This window comes from Branchiostoma belcheri, unplaced genomic scaffold, assembly GCF_001625305.1.
Source record: "Branchiostoma belcheri isolate BF01 breed outbred unplaced genomic scaffold, Haploidv18h27 scaffold15, whole genome shotgun sequence".
Classification (NCBI taxonomy): Eukaryota; Metazoa; Chordata; class Leptocardii; order Amphioxiformes; family Branchiostomatidae; genus Branchiostoma; species Branchiostoma belcheri.
The window spans coordinates 4,373,473-4,398,238 of record NW_017802935.1 but is presented as its reverse complement, the minus strand read 5'-3'; the positions used below and the strand labels follow the sequence as shown (position 1 = coordinate 4,398,238).

At 40.6% G+C, this 24,766-nt stretch overlaps 2 protein-coding genes across 3 annotated transcripts in view; one reads left to right on the top strand and one right to left on the bottom strand.

Annotated features, from left to right (window-relative positions):
- The window catches only part of LOC109465428 (matrix metalloproteinase-17-like), a 17,035-nt gene extending 7,673 nt beyond the window's left edge, over nt 1–9,362 (top strand). Inside the window, exons 1-8 of one of the 2 annotated variants that reach the window (XM_019762700.1) lie at nt 2,896–3,031; nt 3,617–3,687; nt 4,099–4,226; nt 4,944–5,168; nt 6,238–6,498; nt 6,880–6,996; nt 7,377–7,550; nt 8,084–9,362. In XM_019762700.1, the coding sequence (XP_019618259.1) occupies nt 4,139–4,226; nt 4,944–5,168; nt 6,238–6,498; nt 6,880–6,996; nt 7,377–7,550; nt 8,084–8,481 (1,263 nt within the window). In that variant the 5' untranslated portion in view covers nt 2,896–3,031; nt 3,617–3,687; nt 4,099–4,138 and the 3' untranslated portion in view covers nt 8,482–9,362. Of the gene's footprint in view, nt 1–2,895; nt 3,032–3,616; nt 3,688–4,098; nt 4,227–4,943; nt 5,169–6,237; nt 6,499–6,879; nt 6,997–7,376; nt 7,551–8,083 lie in introns of those variants that run through there. The other variant, XM_019762699.1, reaches the window with a different exon arrangement.
- A 4,035-nt stretch (nt 9,363–13,397) lies between these two features.
- On the bottom strand, nt 13,398–24,393 carry LOC109465429 (matrix metalloproteinase-19-like). Its single transcript, XM_019762701.1, has 9 exons — nt 24,307–24,393; nt 23,707–23,842; nt 22,738–22,807; nt 21,357–21,511; nt 20,366–20,466; nt 18,860–19,022; nt 18,120–18,242; nt 16,954–17,127; nt 13,398–13,891 (listed from the first exon to the last, which is right to left on the bottom strand). The coding sequence occupies exons 2-9, from the start codon at nt 23,711–23,713 to the stop codon at nt 13,494–13,496; spliced, it is 1,191 nt and encodes a 396-aa protein (XP_019618260.1). The 5' UTR covers nt 23,714–23,842; nt 24,307–24,393; the 3' UTR covers nt 13,398–13,493.
- Between the last annotated feature and the right edge of the window lie 373 nt (nt 24,394–24,766).

Sequence of the window (24,766 nt, the reverse complement as noted above, 5' to 3'; positions counted from 1 at the left end):
AGTTTGTTTGAGTAAATCCGGAAATCCGGATGTAAATACAGTAGGACAGGTTGTTATTTACATGTGGCAACAACTAGTGTACACTCTTGTCACTTCTTATATATGCTAACTTTGAGCTAAAATTCGTGAATGTTTAACATCCCATCTGTAGTTTCCAAACGTTATGTCCAAAAGATATCGTCTGCAACAGGCAAAATTCTGATGCAACGTTGTCCAAAATCCAACGAAAACCGTGAAAATGGGCGTGTCGCACAGACGCACTATATCGTTCTGCCGACGTGCTTGTTATTGTCTACGAAATGGATTCACAGAAGACAGTTTATCAAAGGATGTTCCAACTGGTCCTCTTCCTCTGCATGTTGTGACAGACAAGTATAAACTAACACCCTTACTCTGACTTTACTACCCTGTAGAGAAAGATAGACTGATAAACGCCCACGTTAAGATTGTTAAGAACTTGAGCTAGGGTTTAGTAGGAGCTCTAGATCTACGGTACATATTCCAAGTAGCAAGAGCTCACGCTAAGAAAATAAGCAAAGATTTAATAAGAACAAAATCACCAAACAAGTGTCAAGAAGTGAGGAGACCCCCTAGCGGTTGGTGATATTTCAGCTGCATCGCAGACTTAGATAATAAACCACAAAGTCAAGGGCAAAGTATTATATAATTAGGAAAATTTTGGTGGCAATACATTGATATAGCAGGTGGTACAATGTGTATCATTGATAAATGAAACACTTTACTAATTACGTAATTTTCTTTAGAAGTTACATTGGAAGTAGATCAAAAGCTTAGACACGTGGCTAATAAGATGAACGAGTCAAACGATATACAAGGAACAGTCGACCCTCCTGAGTTAGTATCTCCCGAGCCAAGTCAAACTGAAGATCCGCTGATCCTTACAAGTGCAAGGTCTCACCGACTGGCACCATTCGTGAGTGACAAATAGTTTCCATGCGGTTTTGTGTCGTCTGTGGTCCGTGACTAACACCGAGGAGGTTGGCCCTCTCGCGTGACAGTTTAAAGACGGACTACATTAAAGATTTACAGGTCGCAGCTAAACGTAACCACCGGGTACAAGGATCTGTCTCAAATTCTATTATAGAAACCACCCGTTTTGAAGGAACGCATCTATACGTGTCGTGTATGATAGCTTAAGGTTACATTGTAGGCGTTAACGTTTTGAAGATTAGATTCGATATACGTTTTCAAAGCCTGCAGTGAAAAAAGAGAACAGTTAGAAATATAGTTCGCAACCGTCATGCAAAATAATCATAAAGTTGCTACCGGTTTGAAAAGTTGATGTCCTTCCAACACCTTCTTTCGGTGTGTAAGGCGGCGCCCATCTTTGTTTCTTGCCCTTTGATCACACAGTTTTACCTATATTTTGATGCATATCTCAATCCAGGAAGACTAGCTACATACATGTACTTCTCTGTGCTTGTTGCTATTAAAATGGAGAAAACATATAGATCTAGCACCTAAAGCACCTATTTTAAGCACTACTGATAGAAACCGAAAGCACATGTAGAAAAAATGGATATTCTAAACACCTAGTCAAACTAGAATCTTTTTCATAATGACAATTGTATGAACTGCAGCGTCGCTGTGTAATGGATACGTTCTTTTGACACATAACGAAATGAAGGCATGGCGGTCACGACAGAGAGAGGTTTGAAGCTGGGTGGTCCACACATCTCCAAAACTGTCACCCTGGAAGAGGCGGTGTCGCTTTCCCGGAATCACATTAGGTAACCGTTAGAACTTTTTAAGGATCGCGCTTCGTTTGACCTCGACTTTAAACGTGTTCTCGCGTATAGCATTAAGCCAACATCCTGAGCAAGTAGCCTCATGGACAGACAAACATCTGAACTACGTGTGCATTTGTTGACTTTCATGTATGTCAAATGCCATACAGCCAAGTGCTCTAAAACGGCCTCATGGACATTCCGATGTGTGTACTACGTGGCCGGTTCATGTAATTTGGGTATTTGTATATCCTTTGCCATTCCTAAGCCTGAAAGAAGAAAGAAAGAAATAAAGAGAGAGAGAGAGAGAGAGAGAGAGAGAGAAGAAAGAAAGAAAGAAAGAAAGAAAGAAAGAAAGAAAGAAAGAAAGAAAGAAAGAAAGAAAGAAGAGCTTCAGCAGTGATGTTTTCACCTTTTATAGACATCTACTATGCCACTGTTAGGTAGATGACCGGACGTACCCTTCCACTACTAATTCGACAATTTGTCTCCGGTACAGTTTTGGCACCAAACTGAATTCCTCTCCTCAACCCCCATTGCCCTATCCTTATAATGGCCGCCATGTTGGAAATGGAGCCGGAACTGTGTGTCAAAATCTGTCGAGAGTTCATTTGACCTTGAAATGTCATGATCATTCCATACATGCTGTGGGACTAATGCCCAACTGATACAATCCACGGGAGTCCTGAGCAAGGCAAAACACTAGAACACGGTATTCTCCACGGTGCAAAATATATTTAGTAGTACCATATAATAGCATAGATACGCCAAAAAGCAGTTACTGAAGCAACTGGATATGATTTTGGAAACGGTCATACATTTGACCGTTTCCGAAGTCACTTAGTGTAACGGTTAAGGTCAACAAACATCTGTCCTCACTGGCTGTACAGTAACCCAAAACACTTTTGAGTGGCTCTCATGAGCCTTGTTTTGTGGTGAATGATTAATAAAAAAAGATACAAATCAAAGAAAGTCTTCTTCAATTCATCGTTGAAAAAGTGATGAAGTTTTGTGCCTGACAATGTAGATACGACCTGCATATTAAGTGTTACAATGTTTCAGAAAGGGAAGAAAAAGTGTCGAGTTCGACACGTCATGGACAAGTGATGACATTTGGGTAATCAGGTTCAGGTCACGTGACCTCTTTGATGAAGAGGTCAAAGGTGAATGTGTGACAAAACTTTTTGGGAAGCCGGAGGTTTTCGACAATTTTAGTTTTATAAGTCCGTTTTCCCCAAATTTTAGATTCAAACTACGGTTTTGGTGATTTTAAACCACTAAAGGTGAGTTTAGGGCTAGGTATGTGCTTCTATTTTGTCGAAATATCCCATTTACAAACCTAAATCCCCGATGAAGACTTCTATGTTCTAAGTTTGCCGGAAACAGCCCCCCTCCCCATGTTTACATTGCAGTGTTTCTATAGGCTGTGAATATGTTACAAATTTACTTAAAAGGTAGCCGCAAAGGTTAAGATTCCAATTTCTTGAACGAAAATCATACAGCAGTTCCAAGACTTGTTATTTTACCTTATTTTTCCAAGACTGTTATTTTATTTGGCATAGTGTCAAAGGTCACGACGCCATTAATACCTGATACATTTATAGTGTAGCAAACTGTCCGTATACCCTCTAAGTCATTGATCGAAATTTATCTCCAATAAATTGCTAAGTTGGAAGGCTACAATTGGTAAAATCAGCATGATGGTATTCAGTTAATATAAGTATAATTTTGAACTAACCAGTATCTTTAAATTACACTCGATACTTTTTTCAAAAATGAATGATCTGATGTTTGTAAAATTTAACAGGAAAAAATGTAAAATTTAAGAGGAATCACTCATTATTCTTTCTCTCTCTCTTCATATTTAGGTGACAAAATGGAATAGTCCAAATGAGATAGGTGAGAACCGAGCAAACAGTACATCATGGGTGGGCGCAGGGTAAGTACTCAATAATCATTGACTGAACCAAATGAAGCATTGCCATTAGTCCTGAGGCTTTCACTATACTGTCATGATGTTGAAGTACAATGTAGGTTCTCTTGCTCAGGTGTACGATCACATTGACAACATACAACTCAATGGTATAAGCTGTTTTGCTTAGGAATCTGGTCTACTTTCATAAACAATGTATAACAATAAAGAGACACTAATTATACTAATCTAACTCTATTGATACATTGTAGTAAAATATATTTGATAGGAATTTATTATGTTTTCTCATTTTGTCAGCAAATTCTGTATAAATTATATTGTTTTTGTCAATGTCTGTTTGCAATTAGCCCTCAGGCATGAACTTGCAATAAAGAACTCGTTATAAAGGTACCGGGTGTATTGTGTCCTTTTGCCCAGAGTGTTGAGAGGAGGTACAGATGACAAAGAAGATGATGGAATGGACGACTTGGTCTGTGGGTTTGACGACTCTGTCCTTGACGCCACTCATGACAGCAATGGGAGGGTGAAGAGATATTCCTTATACGGTAACATTTCTGTCAGTTTTGCTTTCAATTCGCTCCTGTTGGCTGCTTGTGAAGGTGAAGGTTCAAGCCCCGCTTGGGCATGGTGTGAGGCTAGGGGTTGCATCAGTCATTTCAGATGGGGACATAAACCCTAAGGCTGTGGACCATTGTATAGTGACATCAACCATAGGCATCAAACCTCTGCATGTAAAAGGGGGCCCGCATGCCCTTTTCCGTAGAGTGTAATTGGCTGTTTTAACTCTTTGTAGAGCGTAGACGGACCACTCTACAAAAGCATAATTGGCGCATTTTGCATAGAGCGTATACGCTGTTTTAATTCTACGTAATTTGTTAAGAGCCCAACACTCTTATGGAGATAAGCATGGCTCACTGTGCTTGGCTAAAAAAACTTTAAAAAGCTTTAAAAAAATTATATATATGCTTTGTCTCAAGCTCTTCGAGTTTGACGTGCTTTTCTTAGTATTTTTTCATCATTTTCAAACAATTCAACTCCTTTTTTGTTAGTGAACTCAGTAAAATTCTGTTTTGCTCACGTTTTGCAAAAAAAAAACTCAGGACATAACAAAACCGCAATTTGCTTCAGCAGCTATCAAAAAATGCTTTGTTTGAACTCTTTGAGTTTGAGTTGCATTGCTGTATTTTTCATCATTTGCAACTCAAGTAATTTACGTCTTTTTTGTGGATTTAGTAAGATTCTGTTTTGGTCACATTTTGCAGCGAGTAAGTGGAAAAAGAAACATCTGTACTACCGCATCGTCAACTCGCCGCACGACAACGAAGCTGAGAAGTACCGGGTACAAAACACGGTGGCACGCGCCATCAAGCTGTGGAGCGACGCCTCGCCCCTCACGTTTTACGAGGCGAAGGACGGACAGAAGGCAGATTTCGTGGTAAAGTTTATCAAGGGTGATCACAACGACGGGTACCCTTTTGATGGGGAAGGTACGAATCACGTCATTTCTGTAGTTTGGTCTTTGCTAATGTCATACAAATGTAGCACAGCAACAGAACATACATGTACTGTGCTCAAAACCTGGAGCATAATGTGCAACAAACATATCATTCAAGGTTGTGTTTACTTGTTTAAGGATGATATCCCATCTGTAGTTATCAAATGTTGTGCCAGAAAAGATATCTTTGCAATGGATAAAATTCTGTTGCAACGTTGCCCAAGATCCAACATAACAGTAGTTTTAAACAGGCACAATACATTTTGCCGATGCACTACTTGTCATCATCTATCAATGATGAAACAGTAATGAAAATGGTGAGACGATATTGTGCCATTGTAATCCATTTTACATTATTACAATTCATCAGTGTCACAAGAATATTATATGTCTGTGTACAATTTAGAGACTCACATCAGAACTGAGACGCTTCAGGCCTCGAAATTAACTTTTTTTTCTATTGTCCCAGAATTGTCCCAAAAATAGATTTCAATTGTCCCGAACTGAGGATGAACTGTCCCAGCCTGATTTTCAGGAAATAAGCGACAACAATAAAAACAACAACAACTGAATTTGTACAACTTGAAGTCCACTTCAACAGTTCAAGTAAATAATATTAGTAAATATCCATCATTTTTCCCAGACTGTAGGGAAATGCATGATAGTATCATGGGTGCGCCACCATCTTCAGGCCCCCCTCCCCGACATTTGGAAAATCCTGACTGGTCAAATTCAAATGTTTGTCAGAGTATTATGGACTGCTGGCGGCCCGCAGCAGGATAGATGGATTGCGTTCCTAAATGACGTGGATGGTCTCAGAATTTTACAATTGCCCCAAAATTGTCCCGAAGCATAATTTGAATTGTCCCGAGCTGAAAATTTAGTGTCATTTGACACTGGGACAATGTTAATTTCGAGCCCTGCGCTTTAAGCGCAAAACCAATAATAAGTACATGCATATGGTGTAGATGAAGTACTTCATGGTCTTGTAAGACCGATGAATGCCTACTGCTACAATTTATCTATTGAACATACATTGTACACTTTTGTTTTTCAAACAGGTGGCATCTATGCGCATGCATTCTTCCCCCAAGATGGTGACGTACATTTTGACAATGATGAAATCTGGGCTCTCAAACAGGAGAACAGCCCGAAGAAGGACCTCTTCATCATCGCAGCCCACGAACTAGGGCACAGCCTGGGTCTGGGACACTCTAAGGTAGACGGGGCGGTCATGAGGCCAAAGTACAGGGACATCATGAAACATAAGGACATGGAGAAACTGTCTGCTGATGACACGGCTGCTATACAGGCGGTTTACGGTCGGTATTTGTCGCAATTTTTTAAAAATTTATTCATAGTCATGTTCATAGCTTTTTAAATAATCTTATGTAAATAAGTATAATTATGATGTCTGGAATTTAAATGTTTGTGGATGTCTGATTGTTTTGTTGTACTTTGCATACATGTAGGAGGTCACTATACATTTGTTGTATCAGTAAAGTATTTTACTGATGTATTGTACTGATAGCTAGTGTGTAATCTTTACTTAACACATAGAAAAGATACTTTGTCATGATCTGTATCTGTATCTGTACAGCCGGTATAACCGCCCTAAGGCGTAACACACCAGCTTGATAACCAGTTATCTTCCTTTATAAAGCCCTGAGATACTGAATTTTCTTCATTTTATCAATCTGTAGGTCCATGCCCTAAAGTGGAGTACTGGTTAAAAGACCTCCTGAAGAGAAGAACAAAGCCAGCGATCAGTAAACGAAGACCCAGCACGTGTTCTGGACCTTTTGATGCCATGTTCATGGGTATGAAAACTTGGGTAGAGTTTTCACCTACAATCGTATAAAATTTTCACCTACAATCGTCATTTTTGTATACAGTGCAATTTTACAGAATACAGTGCAATCGTATTTACTATTAGTATACAGTGCAATTTTACAGAATACAGTGCAATCATATTAGTATACTTGTAAAATTGCACTGTATACATGTACTAATACCATTGTACTGTATTCTGTAAAATTGCACTGTATACTAATATGATTGCACTGTATTCCGTAGAATTGCACTGTATGCTAAGACCATTGTACTGTATTCCGTAAAATTGCAAAGACAATTGCACTGTATTCCGTAAAATTGCACTGTATACTCTGGCGCCCCTGGTACATTGTTGTTTGTGTTATAGGTGCAGACATGAGGACCTACGTCATGAGAGGCAGGTACTACTGGAGGCTGAATGAAGAAAAGATGATCGGCCGGCCGCAGCCGCTGCTGATCAAACATCGCTGGCCAGGGCTCCCGGGGAACGTCAACGCTGCTGTGACGTCTTACTACACAAAAAGAACATACTTCTTCAAAGGTAACCACCTGAAACAGCTGTGGCATTTCTGAGTTAAATGAAGCATTACACCTTTGTACGGATCCTCTTGCATGCTGGGAGCCCATAATGCCCTGCTCATTTCCCAATATGCAATGGGATGAGAAAAATGGTCTGCTCTAAGTTCACACAGCCCTGCAAAGTTTTAGTAGTAGTAAGATCATTTATATGCCACTATTTTAGAGGTATAACTGGTGCAATAGCTCAATTAGTAGAGTGCTCGCTTTGTAACCGGGAGGCCGTGAGTTCAAACCCCGGCCGGGTCATACCAAAGACACTTCTTTCTCTGCTCAGCACTCAGCACAAATGAGAAGGAGTGTGGGAAGGTCAAACACACAGTACTACCAGCAGACCAGCCCCCTGCTGTAGTGCATTGCACAACTGTGTGTCGCCCAAGGGCTACGAAAATGAAGATGGGCACCACCCCTATGCTCTGCATAGAGTGGAACGGGACCTTTATTTTAGAGGTCTTTAAGGTACATGACATCTTTCTGATCTGTTTCTTTCTCCCAAAGGTGATCGACTTTGGAGATACAACAACAACATCCTGGACAGCAGTTTTCCTATAAAAACAAAGGGCACGGGTTTGCCAAAGAACCCAGATGCCGCTCTGGTCTGGGGCCCTAAAAACAGAATCGTCATCTTCAGGGGCAAAAAATTCTGGGTCTGGAACGAATTCACTAGAAAAGTCGATCCAGGATTTCCTAAACTGATCCGCAAATACTGGCACGGAGTGCCCAATCACCTAGACGCAGCCTTACGCTGGAAAAATGGCATAACTTACTTCTTCAAGAGTGGATATTACTGGAAATTTGAGGATGACTTTGAGAAAACAGCCAAGTGTTACCCGCGCCCGGTGGCACTGTATTGGAGCAGTTGTGGTGGAACCTCGCTGGAGAGATATGGAACATGAGCGGAGGCCGCCATCTTGGATTTGCCTGGCCTTTTTGACCTTGACGTTTGTTTTGAACATTGTGTTCCTTCCCAGCTTGGAAATTGAGGAGTGTCAACTTCAGTGTAGAATGTCACAGTAGACTGATGCAGGCTGAAACCACAAGCCTAACATTACAGGATCATTCAAATTAGAAATGACACAGGCTGCTTTCCTTAATAATGACTTATTTTCTCATATTACAAGACACATATTTAGCAGGTATGGGAAGAGCTTGACAATTACATTGTATGGTGTGAATTTTTCATAAAATGCTACTGTAACAACAAACCATATCATATGATATGAATCATCTATTTTACTGTAAGAGCTTTTTCCTGATTGGATTCACTAGGTTTGCTCTCCATTTCTGAACTTTCTATGTCAGCTACATGTATGTTATGTACCATTGTGTATCATCAACCATTCTGTACAGTTAAAATATAGGATTGTTTCAATGTAGCATCAGTGAATGAAATGGTTTACTGAATCTATGGTGCTTTTGAACATTTTTGGTGCTGTTGTGTCTGTTTTGTCCAATACATTTACAGATATATTATATGTCATGAATATGAAGGAAGAAGGAAACAAATGTAGAGTTGAATGGAAGTGGAGTTCAACAAAGAATGTGATGTTCAAGAGATAGTGAACCTGCAGTTCAAAGATGTGGTGCTAGATGGGGCTATAAAGTGGATGGTACAGTACATTTTCTTGTTTGCATTGGTACTGTCTCTAATTCTTACAGCTACATGTTCGGAACATTTGGCTGACAACTTGATTAAGCAATAAACATAAATTGTAGATTTTACAAACAACTGTAACTTATTTCCTTTCAAATGAATGCCTTCATTGTGATGTGGTTGTGTGTGTTTGTTTTTTTTTTTGGGGGGGGGGGGTATGGGCACCCACAATGTAATTTTTGAGCTATGTACACTTTTTTTCCTAACGGAAACTTTGAGTACTTTCTTTCTTTGGAAAAGGCTATGAGAACCAAGGAAGCTCTTTGTCCATGTGTTTTACCCATATCCGACCTGTGCTTGTGTAAATGCATTATCTTTTGAACACAGTCAATGACGTGACAGACATCAAAATAAACTTCTGTCACAATTGGCGGGAAAAAAACCTTCGCCCTCATTCTCACTGATCAAAGCTTTCAACTTCTGTCTCGCCATTGCGAAGCAAATCCTTGTTTGTTTTCATTCGTTCTTTCAGATAACTTGATATCTAACTTGTCCTTGCCTATCTTGGTACAATTTCGCATCTTTCTGTTTATAAAATCGCATGATTAATTAGCATGTGTCGTGCTGATGCCTACCCAATTACAATAGTGTGACAAGCACCAGGTGATTAACATTTTTGAGGTAAGAGTGTTTATTTGGTGTTGTTTCGGAGGATGGTTTCTCGTGAAAAGCGAAACAGATTCCAGACATATTTCTACCCACTCCGAACAAGAGTAGCAATTACTTAAGCACATACCGAGAAACACCATCTGAATAGGTACTCAGAAAGTCGACAAATTGGTCTGGTTGAATTTCAGGCCATTAGATGGGCACGAGACAATCATGTGATGGTTGTGATCATAAGTTGTCATACATGCTTGGTTAACCGGTTAAAAAATTCAATCATAATGAACAACGTGTGTCTTTTAATCAGGTAATTTACCATTAAGGCAATACTTTGTAGGATTTTGGATAAACTATTGACAAATACAGTATTCTTGGATTTAAAAAAAAGGTAAAGGTAGTCCCGTAGCCATTGTAAGACTGTAGGGACAGTGGGTTGTTAATCAACTGTGTTTAGGGCATATATATATGGTATTGGAAGGTGGAGCCCATCCCTCTCCTTCCACTGCCTTTTACCTCCCCAACCAAAGTCAGGTACCCATGTTACAACTGGAAACCCATGTAAAGTGCATTTTCCAAGAGCACAAGACCAGTGACATTTCAGGATTCGAACCGAGGACATTATTTTTGTGTTCTGGACCCTGCCATTACGCCACACGATCATTCTTTGATTACCTCCACTTTAATAGCGTAGTTTTAGGGGCACGTGTGTGATAATGGCATAGTAAGGTAGCTGACACAAAGCTGTCTAAACTTCTTACTCGCATGCAGCTTTGAAAAGGATGGGCCTTCTTGAAGCTGTATATACATATACTTTGGAGTCAGTCAAGCAATACATAGACTTTGAAATTTTACCCAAAATCTAATTTTCGGGTCTCCAGTCAGTTCATTTTCCTCTTCAAAATCCATGAAGTCAATCACAAGTGAAAAGACTTGCTGTTAGTTTGGATGCCATGGTTCAGAGATCACCGTGGTTAGATTTAGTAACCAACCACCCGTTTTATTGAGCAAAGTACGGTAAATATACAGAGAATTCCAGGTCTATTCATGAAGACAAGAAAGTTAAGCCCCAGAAACATCCCTGTGTTTACCCATGTCCCGCAGCTGAAGGTACTGTGCATGGGAACGGTTTTTGGGTAAATGTTGCCTGACTTACTTGTCTATGGGGGTAGCTTTCTTCGCAGATTTCTGAGACCAAAACCAAATGAATGCACATGGGGACGTCATCCATAAAAATTACTCGGTTTGGCCTTATGTGGGATATCTTGCTTTACTGAATGCGGATGTAGTACAGGTATTATGAATTCCTGTACTTTAAATGAAAAAGTAAGATAGACTGTGTCTGTTGACAAGCGAAGGTAGATGTAGGAAGTTGCCGAGAAAGACAGGAAAATTATTAAGATTTTGACAGGGGAAAAGATATTTCACACTATGCAGTACATGTAGCTGATTTCTTTTCTGACTTTCAATTAGGTATGATACAGAGTATCATAAAATATCACAAGGAATATGTCTAGTAGTTGTAACTCTGTAAACGTTATGAATTTAAGTTAATCTTAGTGGGAGGGGGCAACAAGAATATAACACTATTCAGAGGAAAGTTCAGCATAAACTCAATCCAGTCTTGGGGAATATAATCTTGCAAAGTAATGTGTACCTTGGTGGCCTTGTCTGACAGGTGTCTGTCGTCTGTTTTGATCACAATACCTCAAAACAGTCACTGACTATCATTATCAATGCACGCCGTGGGGGAATATATACAAACTCACTGCATTTGTACATTTTCATATGAAGAAAGACAAATACACATCATTTAGTGCAACAAAAGTACATGTATTGTAAGAAGCAATGCAGAGTGCTTGACTGTATATTTACTTTGCTGCCTGTTTTGACTCCACGTACATGTTTCAAACATACCGTCTGAAATCCTCCACCCCTTCGGCCGGGTCCTTAAAGTAATTTTCCAACTTGTGTTGATACAGAAGCGATGGGCTTTGTGCGACTACAAGTATCCACAGCACTCGAGAAGCCCACAGCCCATTCAGACTTGTTATCTGTTTGTTTTGACCGGCACTACACACAAACACAACACAGAAACACCGCTCAACCTTTCTTTGCTTTGAAAGAAAATGTCTTCCTACCGACTTGCCTCTCCCACAACACTCCAGTGTTTACATAAAGAGGAAGGATAGCCCATTTAACTGCTGTTGTTGTGTTTAAAAAGGGGTTCACAAAGACCAAACAGTCTGACACAGAAGGCGAGATAGTTATCACTGCTCACAAAAGATTATGTACACTCTTCAGATAGGCTTGTGACAGTAAATACGGGCATTATCTTGTCATCACTTACATGCTTACGATAACCTACATATTTCAGGTGCTACGTTATGTTATAAACACCCAAACATAATCTCTTAATAAGCACCACTTTTACTAGCCTGGTTACCAAACCTACATTAATTTTATTTTAGCTCCTGAGTCCTACAGCCTCACCTCAAATATTCCTACAGCCTTAGGAAAAATTTGGACTGTTCTCCAACTCATAAATTTCACTCATGGAAGACTGAGTGATTCAGTCGAAAATTCCGGTGAGCGAAATTTATGAGTTGGAGAACAGTTTAAATTTTTCATAATGTAATTTACCAACTCAGATGAACTTTGATGCTGAAGTCCTGCAGCCTCTCCGCTATTTGTGGAGAGGTTGTAGGACTCTGGAGCTATAATAGGTTTGGTAACCAGGCTACACTTTTACCACACTAGACAGATAGCATGGCAGAGTTAGTAGAGCAATATGCATGTAAAAACAGCACCATAGACACTATTATAATTACATAATTATAGTAGTATAGAACATTGAAATGTTGGAATTTGAGTTCAATTCGTGCACCAGGAATCCGCGCTGGGTTCCACAGAAAACGAATTTTGAAAAACGAGCACACACACCCTCCCTCTTACAGCATAGCATGCAACACCCCATATAGTAAAGCTTATACATAATATACCATACCAGCAGCATATCGGCAATAGATGCCCAACTTACATGTAACTTTTGGAAGGTTAACGTTGATAAGAGGATATTTTAAACATGTACATACTATAGTTGATGTGGATAGTTGGAAGGTCACTAAGCACTATCATATGAGCTCACTCACACATTTTCTGTAATAGTCACGCATTTCAGAATGTATTCTAACTTATTGTATAACTAAACCTTTGATGGAATAGTACTAGTACTAGTCCTAGCGGCCCAAATTCCCATTGTACATGGGCTTATACATATATAGGATAGCAGTCCTCCATAAATTTTCGAACAAGGTTACATTTTGTAGATGTCAATGTCTTCATTGCCATGAAAATTGGAATCGTCCAAACTGCAGTTTCAGCAACCACCTGTGATGAAACATTTGTTTTTGCTCAGTTTCTTCCTCTTCTTCTTCTCCAACAGTGACCTCTGACCTGACCAATGACAACGTCTGTCACCATGGTGACTGGTGTTGGGTTACATAATGTTGCAATTTCATGGTCTGCTCTGCTCCTGTCACCATATACTTAGTACATGTATGTGAATGTGTTTGAGTAAGAATTAACAGAGCAGACCATGTCCGAAGGTAAACATTATGCATTTCCAAATGCAAATGTTAATTCTCTAAATTACAACTGTTTCCGCTCCCATGATGTCCCTCCACACCCGCTCCAGTACAGAGCGACCGGCCGAGGGTAGCACTTCGCGATGCTGCCAATCTCGTCATCATATCTCCAGTAGTAACCCTGTTTGAAAAAGAACGTGTGCCTGTTCTTCCACTGGAAAGCCGCGTCGATATTGTTGGGCAATCCGGGGAAGAATTTCCGGATGAGTTTAGGATATCCCGGCTCCACTTTCCGGTTAAACTCGTTCCAGATGTAGAACTTGGAGCGTTTGAAGACGACGATTTTGTGTTTGGGACCCCAGACGAAGGCAGCGTCCGGGCTCCTAGGGAGGCCTGTCTCGTTGTGAGAGATCGGGTAGTATTCATCCAGAATGCTGTCCTTAAATCTCCATATACGGTTGCCTGAAAAATAAAAGAAAACACTCCTTAGATACAAAATAATACATTGCCAATCACTTCTTCAATACAACACATCTTGAAGTTGGTATTTCTCGGCTTTGCCACTTCATTTTATTTCTGATTAAAAAAAGCATGAATCAACCCTAAAATTGTACTATTTTGGTTTAACAACAACTAAGAAATTAATAAAGTAGTTGTCCCCGTGTTACTATTTTACCATTTACAAAGGCACCAAAGGTTCATTATTTAAAACGTTGATTAGGATGGTATGTTCACTATTTACTGCTATTTCTCTATAATGATTACTAGTATTTTACACCTAACCCTTGAACAATTAACTCTAAACATTGTTTAAAGCTGCTACATGTATCTTATGACAATGCCCCTACTGTACTTGGTGACAGCAGCAAGTTCCACTCTGCGATAGTTCTAGGAAAGAATTACATGTAGCTTTCAACACCTCAATCCTTGGTTGATAACTCTGGGACTTGAAGGCATGGCTATTTCTTGTTCTTTTCTGGGCTGGTATTAGGTACAGGTGCAGGTGTTCGTTCCTCAGTATCAGTGTTGACCTTTGATCAGACTTACTGACCCTTACCTACCGCACTGGTTTTCTTAGTAAACGTTACTAACACAATACCTCCCACTCATACAACACTTCAGAAAATACTCATGCCACACACCTATAGATCAACCTTTCATTCCAATTGTTTGTCGTGAACAATACTGACTCAATAGGACAAGGATAGCTGAAACCAGGTACTAAGTACCACCTCGACTTTGATGTAACAATTTGTATGAGGCGTATTGCTTATGCTTAGGTCACATTTCCCAACCGGGGCCCGGCCGGGCTGTCTGTATGAACGAAAAATTAACAATCCATATCAAGAGTATGTAGATATAGTGCCCATGATTACCATCGGAAACGTTTCTGTGTTTTGTTGACTTTTATATCGTACTTTTCGTTCCCAAAAGCTGCCCGGCTGGGCCCCGGTTTGGAAATGTGACCCCAGCATTACTAGGCTGACTTGGCTAAAATCTAGGAAACGATATAGTCTGATCATTATGGAGCCAATGTCATTTTGATACAAGCTAATCCTCCTGGATTTGGCTAGCTTATTAAAATGTTGAAACCGTACAATTTTTCTCGGATTTTCAACAAATATTTGGGGGAAGAATGTACGCAACATTTATCTCAAGGCCAGAGCACTTAATTATGAATAACAATGGAAAAAGTCCTTAAAAAATAATAGATAATTTGATAACTGCATCAGACAAACGCATTTTTAGGGATAGATCACAACAATATGCTGTGATATGTTGGCATTGTGTCTAGGGTTGTTGACACAAAATTCAAAAGTTTTAATCCTTAGCAAGTTCCAATGTTGTGCCCATATTAGGAAAGTCACAAACGTTTTGAGGAGAGCCACACCTCGAGCACGTTAAAGAACTAAACAAAATTTATTAACAAAAAGTATAATTTCAACAGCCTTTTTGCAAAGCATAATTGAGGGTTTGATTTGAGGCTATGTGGGCCTCTTCTAGTGCCTTACTTAGCCTGGACACCTGTTAGCCTCCACCAGGCTTTTCTACGGAAAGAATTCGGCAAAATATAGAGTAAAATTGACCAAGGGAGTCCGGCCGCGGGGAGGTAGTTTCTTTCCCTCAGGTTCAGACCAGTCAAACCTGCAAGGCGGCCAAACTCCCCTGGCAAATATTCTCCTATATATAGCCAGCGTAGTTAGTCTGGTAGAGACTAAACACCTGTGTTGGAGACTGTACTGGGCACTTGTATGTGTTCTACCGGTATGGGAGTGCCACGGTTCGTGGGAAGAACGCCGACGGTAAACCAAACTCGCACGGGCGTGGCATTTTTTGGTCAAGAGGGAGCGGGCTCTAAACTACAGCTGGTATTCCTGATTTATATATATGGATATGAAAGTCAACAAACACCGTCTTCCTGAAGTACTTCTACTTAGCACCGATCTTCCGTTTTCAAAGAGATTTTCAACAAAAAAACTGTCATACTGTCATACAGTAAAAGACATCTGTTGTGTAGGTTACAATGATATATAGCTTAAACATTACTGGTATTCCTGAGGTACATATGGATATCAAAGTCAACAAACACCGTCTTCCTGAAGTACTTCTACTTAGCACCGATCTTCCGTTTTCAAAGAGATGTTAAACAAGAAAAAACTGTCATACTTGTATGCCAAAAAACAGTAAAAGACATCTGTTGTGTAGGTAATACAATGAGAAATAGCTTAAACATTACTGGTATTCCTGAGGTATATATGGATATGAAAGTCAACAAACACTACAGTCTTCCTGAAGTACTTCTACTTAGCACCGATCTTCCGTTGCCAAAGAGATTTTCAACATACTTGTATGCCAAAAATACAATAAAGTGACATCTGTTGTTTAAGTAACAATGATATATAACTTAAACATTACTGTTGAAAATATTAAGACAATGTTTTGTCGTGTTAAGTCGCGTTGCTTTTCTTTAAGGTTGACCCAAACACCTGAAGGATGTTTTTGTATTTTATGTCTTGTCCTTAAGGGCGACGCTTGTGTACATGCAGGAACCGTGTCCTGACATGACTCTTAACTTTAGTTGAGGTGCTTTCAGTTGTAAGTGTAACAAAGAAACAAAATGTTCAAAAATGTTAACAATAGATTAATATGGAAGTTAGGCCACAGCAATTAATATTAATTTTCACCTGATTTTGAAAAAAAAAACAATAAATTTTGTTGCCCTCTGACAGTGGTCCACATGACTTGGGCAAAAATGGGCGAAGATGCCGGAACGTGGATGGCAGATAGATATGAAGAGAGGAGACATGCTGGCTTTTTGCAGAATTTATGAATCGGCACTGTACGTATGTACTGCTATGAGTTCTTGAGTGGTGGAACCTCGGTAGCCTGGGAGTGATAACTACCATAGACTACCCAGGCCTAGAGCCAGGCCAGGGCCTCAGAGAACATGATTTTTTTTAGAACAGGCGAAAATCAATGCGCGCGTGGATGTCATCCATAAAACTAAGTCGGTGTGGCCTTACCTTTGAAGAAGTATGTCCTGCCTGTATATGCTGACGTCACGGCGGCGTTGATGTTGCCCGGGAGACCGGGCCAGCGGTGCCTTATAAGGAGAGGCATGGGCCGCCCGATCTCGTTCCCATCATTCAGACGCCAGTAGTACAGGCCTCGCATGGCGTACGTTTTTCTGTCAGGGCCTGCCAAATACAACATCAGGTTAAAGGCGATCCAATGCGATTTCAGAGCAGCAGAAGTGGAAATATTATGAATAAGGCAATATTTATGATATTCACACATACTACCTCACATATGCACATTTCAAACATTCAGACGCCAGTAGTACAGGCCTCGCATGGCGTAGGTTTTTCTGTCAGGGCCTGCCAAATACAACATCATGTTTGTTTATTTATTAGCTAGCTAGCGTAGTAGTAGAAGTAGAAGTTTTTTCCAGACAGTTGTTACCTGTCTCCTGTTACTGTATTGCAATGAGTATTATACTTGATTGTAAATTAAAGCAATTAGCCCTCGGGCATGATCTTGCGAATAAAGTTTCTATTTATTTATTTAACCAGGGAACATATCACCCTGAATGGCACTTTTCAATGTACCCTGGGGGCAATCCCCAAACACAATAAAATGATAACAATATAACATAAAGTAATCGCTGAACAAACTTATGTACTATCAAATTAAAATAAGTTAACTCAATGGTAAACACAAACTTAAGTAAGGCCACACCAATTTAATTTGTTGGTTCTCGGATTTTTTCAGGAAAAATATGAAGCGACAGGGCGAAAAAAAATAAAAATAAAAACAGATCTAGGCATCCTATTATAGCCCCAAATGCTACGATAGGAGGTATGAAGTCAACACAAAAGGCTGGTTCAAAATTCAAACAATGAATTTTGAACTTCTAATGATACCACTGCATTGAAAGATGGAATAACTGTAATGACTAGGACGAAAAGGACTGTTTTCAAATGTTCAGGGCAAAATATCAGCATTTTGCAGTTGATTCTGAATTTTTAGGCATACATCAAATAATATAAAATCAATCATACAAAAATCAAATAAATAATAAGTGAAGGGATGAATTTGTATATCAATGTACAATTGGCAGGCAGTCTTGTTTGCATATTTGTTTGAAGCGTAAGAGTGTGCTAGCTAATTACCGTATAAAAAAAATTACCTAGGAAGATGGCGTCGTACGGTGCAGAGCAGGTGTTGGGGCGTCTCTGTTTGGGTGCTCTGCCGGACCGGCGGGACGACTCCAGCATGTAGCGCACGTTCCACTCCAGCCGCGGGCACGGGCCTAACACAACACAACATCACATTGGTAAACTTCACTCATCTACTGATCATAGCAGTGCCCTAAGTTACAAAATCTTTTTAAAGCTTTTCATAATAATCATTTTTCTCTTTTCCTTATACAAGTGCTGTCCGGTATTCACAAATTTCAAAATTGTTTCTAAAGCTTACCATATTCAAAATCAGTTATGTTGCTTCCTCTTATCATTGGGAATATACATTCTGCCAAAAGAGGAAGATTAATCTTGATCACTACTGACTATGCATTGCCATATGCTTCGACTGTAACTTGTCTGACCATAATTTTTCTCCTGTAGGAAGCCTTAGAATGGCCAGTTTTGACATCAAATTGAGATCAAATTCCCTCCCGGTCACTTCACTCTCATGCATTATCCACGTACAAGAAACAACACTACAGAAAATTCCCCGGCCCTGAGGCGTCGCAAAAAATCCCTCCTGTAGAGTAGGTAGAAATCTGCCAAATAGAGATAACGCATTCCAAGAGAATAGCTTCGGGTGTGGCAAAATGTACTCTATAGCAGACCAACTCGGCATGTTATCTCTCTATTTGACCGCTTCCTACTCTTTCCAGCCGCATCCCGAAGCCTGGTAAATACGTACCGTACATAGCCTGTATGGCATTCCTGTCCTCTGGTGGCAGCGCGCTGATAGTCTTCATCCACTTGACGTCCGTGTACTTGGGTCTCATGAGGGCGCCCCACGCGTCGGAGTGGCCCAGGCCCAGACTGTGGCCCAGCTCGTGTGCCGCGATGATGTACAGGTCCTAAGAATGCCAAACAAGACTGTCAATGAAAACATACATTGCCATGGCGACGGTGGTTGCAGTTAGGGTTATTGTTTGCATGGCACTGCCATCATTTCATGATTTTGAGGAAGCCTTGGTACCTGTTAACTTAGTCTAGACAGATACAGTGCACTCCTCCCCTGAGTGTATAGTGAATGAGCCCCGGGGTCACAGAAAGTTAGGGGCAGAGAGGTCTTCCCAAGGGTTTCCAGGAATGTGGGCATAGATGTAAGTCAGAGACATGCCTATGGACATTCCATTCCTGTGGACAAAATGCATGTACCATTCCTAGAATTCTTGCAAACTGCACACAATACTGTACCATTAGGCTCCTCCCTGAGACGTCGCCAAAAAGCAGTTACTCAAGCAACTGGATATGATTTTGAAAACGTCAGACGTTTCAGCTAGTATCTATCAACTATTGATCGATATGCAAATAAAGTGAAGACAACTTGTCTTCACTTTATTTGCATATCGATCAATAGTTTGTGCTTATAAACCTGCATTTTCCCTCTGGTCTCTCAGTCACTGACGAAAGCTAGTGGATACTAGCTGAAACGTCTGACGTTTTCAAAATCATATCCAGTTGCTTGAGTAACTGCTTTTTGGCGTATCGTATTACCTGGATGTCTGACCTTCATCGACGTCCTAAGAATGGTTTATTTGACATTTCCCTCACATATGTCACACTTGCAGTCCTAAGACTGAATTATGGTGATAGTACATACAATTTACATACATTATCATAGACTGTACAATTATTACTAAAGGTTAAAAGTTATAATTACACAACAAATTTATCAAAGTTATTGCACTAAAACACACTACAACTACAATTTATGCACAGTCAAAAGTATACAAGATATAATATAACTAGTACTATCATGAAAGTGCATCTGTGTTGGTAGTTACATGTTTAAAGTTAAAACTTTTGTTCCAACACAAAAAGTTCTCTCACCTAGAGCTTTCGACCAGTCACTCTGGTCTTCCTCAGTAGACTGACCCAGTGAGGCTTGTCACGTGACTTTGAAGTGTGACGTCAACAATGGGTCAAAGGTAGCTGTTAAACGATGAGGGGTTTGTAGAGGGGTGAAGGAAGCCATATACATCAGGGCCCATCACCCTACATTGAACCGCGACGGGGGTCGACATCGTCTACCAGATACCTTTGACCCAGTGTTGACGTCACACTTCAAAGAAGCCACGTGACAAGCTTCACTGGGTCAGTCTACTGAGGAAGACCAGAGTGACTGGTCGAAAGCTCTAGGTGAGAGAACTTTTTGTGTTGGAACCAAAGTTTTAACTTTAACTATAACTAGTACCTTCCGGGAGGTCGCCACGTAGTTGTCGAGGGCCCAGGGCTCGTCGTCGTCGAAGTGGACATCACCGTCGTGCGGGAAAAACGCGTGGGCGAACACACCGCCTGGGGGTGGACAGGGAAAAGGAGACCCAGCATGGAAGTTTTTAAAAAATATATAATCCAACATTTCATGACTGGACATCAGATGACAGCAAACTGTCAAGTTATATCAACTTAATTATTCTATGTCGCCACCAACGCAGAGGACAAATACAGGACAAGACAATACAATACACGGGAAACTCGTGTAAAGTGCCTTTCCCAAGGGCACAAGATCAGTGGCATGTCAGGACTCGAACCCGGGACCTCTTGGTTCCGAGTCGAGCACACCGCCTGGGGGTGACAGGAAACCTGAGATTTCAGACTTACACTCCGTACGTAATGAGACACGTAGCCTTTAATTCAGAAACCGTTAAATTGTAGTCGAAGAAAAGTTAGCTTTAATTTACAGGGCGCCATGTTACGGACGCCAAATAAGTAAGAAAATGTATTTTATGATGAACATGAAATAACTAATAGTATGTAACTAAAACTAAAACATATAGCTGTAACACATGTAACGGATTACTACAGGCTATGGGAGAAGTACTTTAAAGTTTAATAGGCGGCACATGCAGCCAATGATTTTTACGCGTCAAAATAAAACATGAAAGGACCGTTTAGCACCCATGAAAATACGAGGTTGGTTAGGCTAGGAACTAAAAGTGGTCCCAACCGACCCAATACAAGGATAACAGAATAACGTAATAGTCTTAACAACCACTAGAGGATAAACTAATCTAGGCCTTGAAGATTTAAACAAACTACAAACAAAACAAACTACCACTTTGACCGTCAAACGGGTAGCCGTACCTCACACAGCTTGTACTTGCATTTATAAAACTGGTGTGTTAAGCCAAAACATGCGGTTTACCGGTTATGCGAAACAAACAAACAAACAAACAAAAACAAACCTTGACCGTCAAACGGGTAGCCATCGCTGTGGTCACCTCGGGTGAACTTGACCACGATGTCGGCGTCCTCGTCCTCTTTAGCCTCGTAAAAGGACAGTGGCGAGGCGTCGCTCCACAGTTTCAGGGCGCGCGTCAGGGTGTTCTGGACCCGGTACCTAAGACATAAGACATAAGAAAGCTTTATTATAGCCTCCTTAGCAGGCTTATTACCTCCGGGGAAGGAGATATCCTTCCGCGAGGAGGTTTCACTATGGTTCGAAACATTTCTGTCAGCAGCTGTTTCTCGCGATCGGCTGGACGGATTGGTCTGTGGTTCGGTATACGTATTGCTATTGGGCTGCAGATGATGCAGAATGTTTTTGTTTGATTGCATATGTGTTTATGGGCGTCGAAATAAAAGGTTTTTAAGTGCTCCGGACACCCCCACCATGCTGAAAATGGTAATTACCATGTTGTTAAGGAATGGGGCGGTTGCAGTTTTGGGTCTTAGCATTCAAAAGGGGTCAAACAGAGGGGTGTCTGGTTCCGATAAAAATTTTGGGTGACGGCGCAGCAATGACGGCGCGGGATGACGGCGGGGGTAATGGCGCGGGTGACGGTGCAGGCTGTCAGACTGTGAGACACGTTAATCAACAGTCCATACCGAACCAACCGTCAGTAGCCATCAAACACATACAAACATATTACGCACATAACTTTCATACTACACACAAACAAATAACCTAAACCAATAGAACACAAAAAAAACCCGGAGGTTTGAAATCTACGATTTCCCTTATTTTTCTTTCAATTTAAAATTCTAATGGACAGCTACTGTATACTAGGTAAAACATATCTTATTAGACATATCTAATTCAATCTATGCTTTCCTTTTTATATCCAATTCTTTCGTCAGCTTTCTCTCAATCCAAGGAGGTTGAATCTAACCTTCTTGGTCAAACTATACTCCCAAATAGCCCCCTCCACTAGCCTCCGTAGCAGGCTTATAGAACTGGGCGTTACCAGTTGGTCTTCGGCTGTTTTCTGATTAGCCCAGTTCTAAAAACGGGGGTAATTCAACCAGACCGGCTATGTTGTCTATATGCAATCAGAAAATAGCACATAAAAGCTCCCAAAGACCATGAAGACCCACAAAACCCCCAGGTTTTGGCATGCTATGGAGGCTACATGTAGCTTTATTAGCATTTGGCAGATTTCAGACCAATCTGAAATGGCGCTAATCTACAAAAAACATTATCGAAATTACACAGAATATTAAAAACCTTAAGAGAAACATTTCTTTACATTGATATCATTTATAAATTTGCAATTTTAAAATAGAAGCATTCAAATCATACATTGTAGATATACATAGTATTAACGTTACATATTTACAAAGTACCTCTCAGCGTCGTCCCCCTGGGGCGCGTTAATGATCTTGTACGTCAGATGCTTCTTACCCCACTTGTTTCCTACAAACGACAAAACACACGTCGGGTTTGAATCTAAATGTTCTGGGTTGTTTTTTTTTCAACCTTTTTTTTAACCTTGAAATGTACAGTACATGTTGGTATTAGTACAACTCTTCGGCCTAGGCCGTTTTTCAAGAGGTCAAGGGGAGGTAGGTCAGGGGTCTTTGCAAATTCTTCAGTTCTGTTACAATCAATAGTAGAATTACAATATAAATATATACAAAGTGTACAAAATTCAAACACTATCTCGGTATCTCAGTATCAAACATCCAAGTTCACATATTTAGTCGTTCTAAGTTGCTTGACGCAGCCGGTTTTTAAAAGCTGCAACTGACGTAGCCGTTCTTAACTTAGTTGATAAGTTATTCCACAGTACTGATCCTGAGTAGGAAATCGATCTTCTGTATACTTCGCATCCTTAGCACACGGGCCCCAATTTGACCCCAAAACGAAGAAATTGAATCCATTTCAAGAAATGGCAGGAGGAGAAGACGGAGAAGAAACAAAGGAAAGCAATAAATTTCATCCATATCATACCATACTGAAATTTAAAAAAAAAGTGTGACAGAACTAAGTACGTGGTGTATCTAATACCAGCCCAGAAGAGAACAAGAAATAGCCATGACTTCAAGTACCAGAGTTATCAACCAAGGATTGAGGTGATCAAGAATTCAGTCTTTCCTAGAACTATCGCAAAGTGGAACTCGCTGTCACCAAGTACAGTAGGGGCATTATCATTAGATAGCTTTAAACAATTCTAGAGTTGTTCAAGGGTTAGGTGTAACAAGTCAATGGGTGTAATGTAGCCAGCTGCCGCCGCACCGCGTGCCTGCGAAGCTGGTGTGTTACGCCGAAGGCGGTTATACTGGCTACACAGATACAGATACAGGATAACTTACCGTACATCGCAATCTGCCTGCGGCGGCGCCCTGTCCCAGGGTCCGTAGGGACCAACTCTCGCTCCACGGTATAGTCAAACCCGCAGAAGGAGTCTTCATCATCGTCTTCTTCTTCTTTTCCTCAAGATCAGCGCTCCTGCAAAGCACAGAGTCATTTTCCCCGAGACAAGAGTCGAGGGAATGTCTTTCGAATTTGCTGGCCCACTCAGACCTTACTGATAAAAGTAATATCGCAACTACAGTGAAAGAATACATTCTCGTATTGAACGAACAGATAGAATTCACTCACAGTATTCGCTATGTATATCTTAAACTCTTGCAACCCTTGCAACTTAAAACTCGCTGTTTAACACTTATGGGTTGTGTATTATGGCCAGCTTTGCAGCATATGCTGATTTTCCATTACTATATTTAGCATCTTGTTAGAAAAGAGGAAAGTATATACGCTAAGGCAAACACAAATACACAGTGACAACTGGTAGTGTCAGCGTAAACATCCTATTTCCGTATCGTCTGAACGGTTGGGAGGTTTTTAAACATTGCTTTTGTTTCACCGTAGAAAGAAGAGTACTTATAAGAAGAGATTTATCACTTTTTTACCGTGTAATGTCTCCTTCCCTCGGCTGGGTGGAGTGTGCAGGGTTCCTGTTACCTGTCGGGACGTTCTGATCGGAGGCTAATGGCACCTGCCGAAAGATGGTCAAAAACTCGTGTGAGAGGCCTGGACAGGAATTCCACAGTAGTGGCGAAGTGTCTAGTATGTCTGCGCTTAGTACTGTATCAACAACTCTGTACAGGCAGGGAAACAACCTAAGGTTGTGGCAAGACTTGGTCTTACATTAGCCTCCGTAGCAGGCTTATAGAACTGGGGGTTCGGTGGTCTTCAGTTGTTTTCTGATTGGACCAGTTCTAAAAACGGGGGTAATTCAACCAGACCGGCTATGTTGCCTATATGCAATATAATCAGAAAATAGCACATAAAAGCTCCTGAAGACCATGAAGACTCACAAAACCCCTAGTCTTTGGCATGCTATGGAGGCTCATGCCCGTAGCCAGGATT

Excerpts from the sequence above, each read along its gene's own strand:
- LOC109465429 (XM_019762701.1), bottom strand. Across the intron at positions 20,467-21,356 it reads CTACCCGTTTGACGGTCAAG|GCGGTGTGTTCGCCCACGCG; the intron begins GTTTGTTTTTGT and ends GTCCACCCCCAG. Across the intron at positions 18,243-18,859 it reads TGCCATACAGGCTATGTACG|GCCCGTGCCCGCGGCTGGAG; the intron begins GTACGTATTTAC and ends GTGTTGTGTTAG.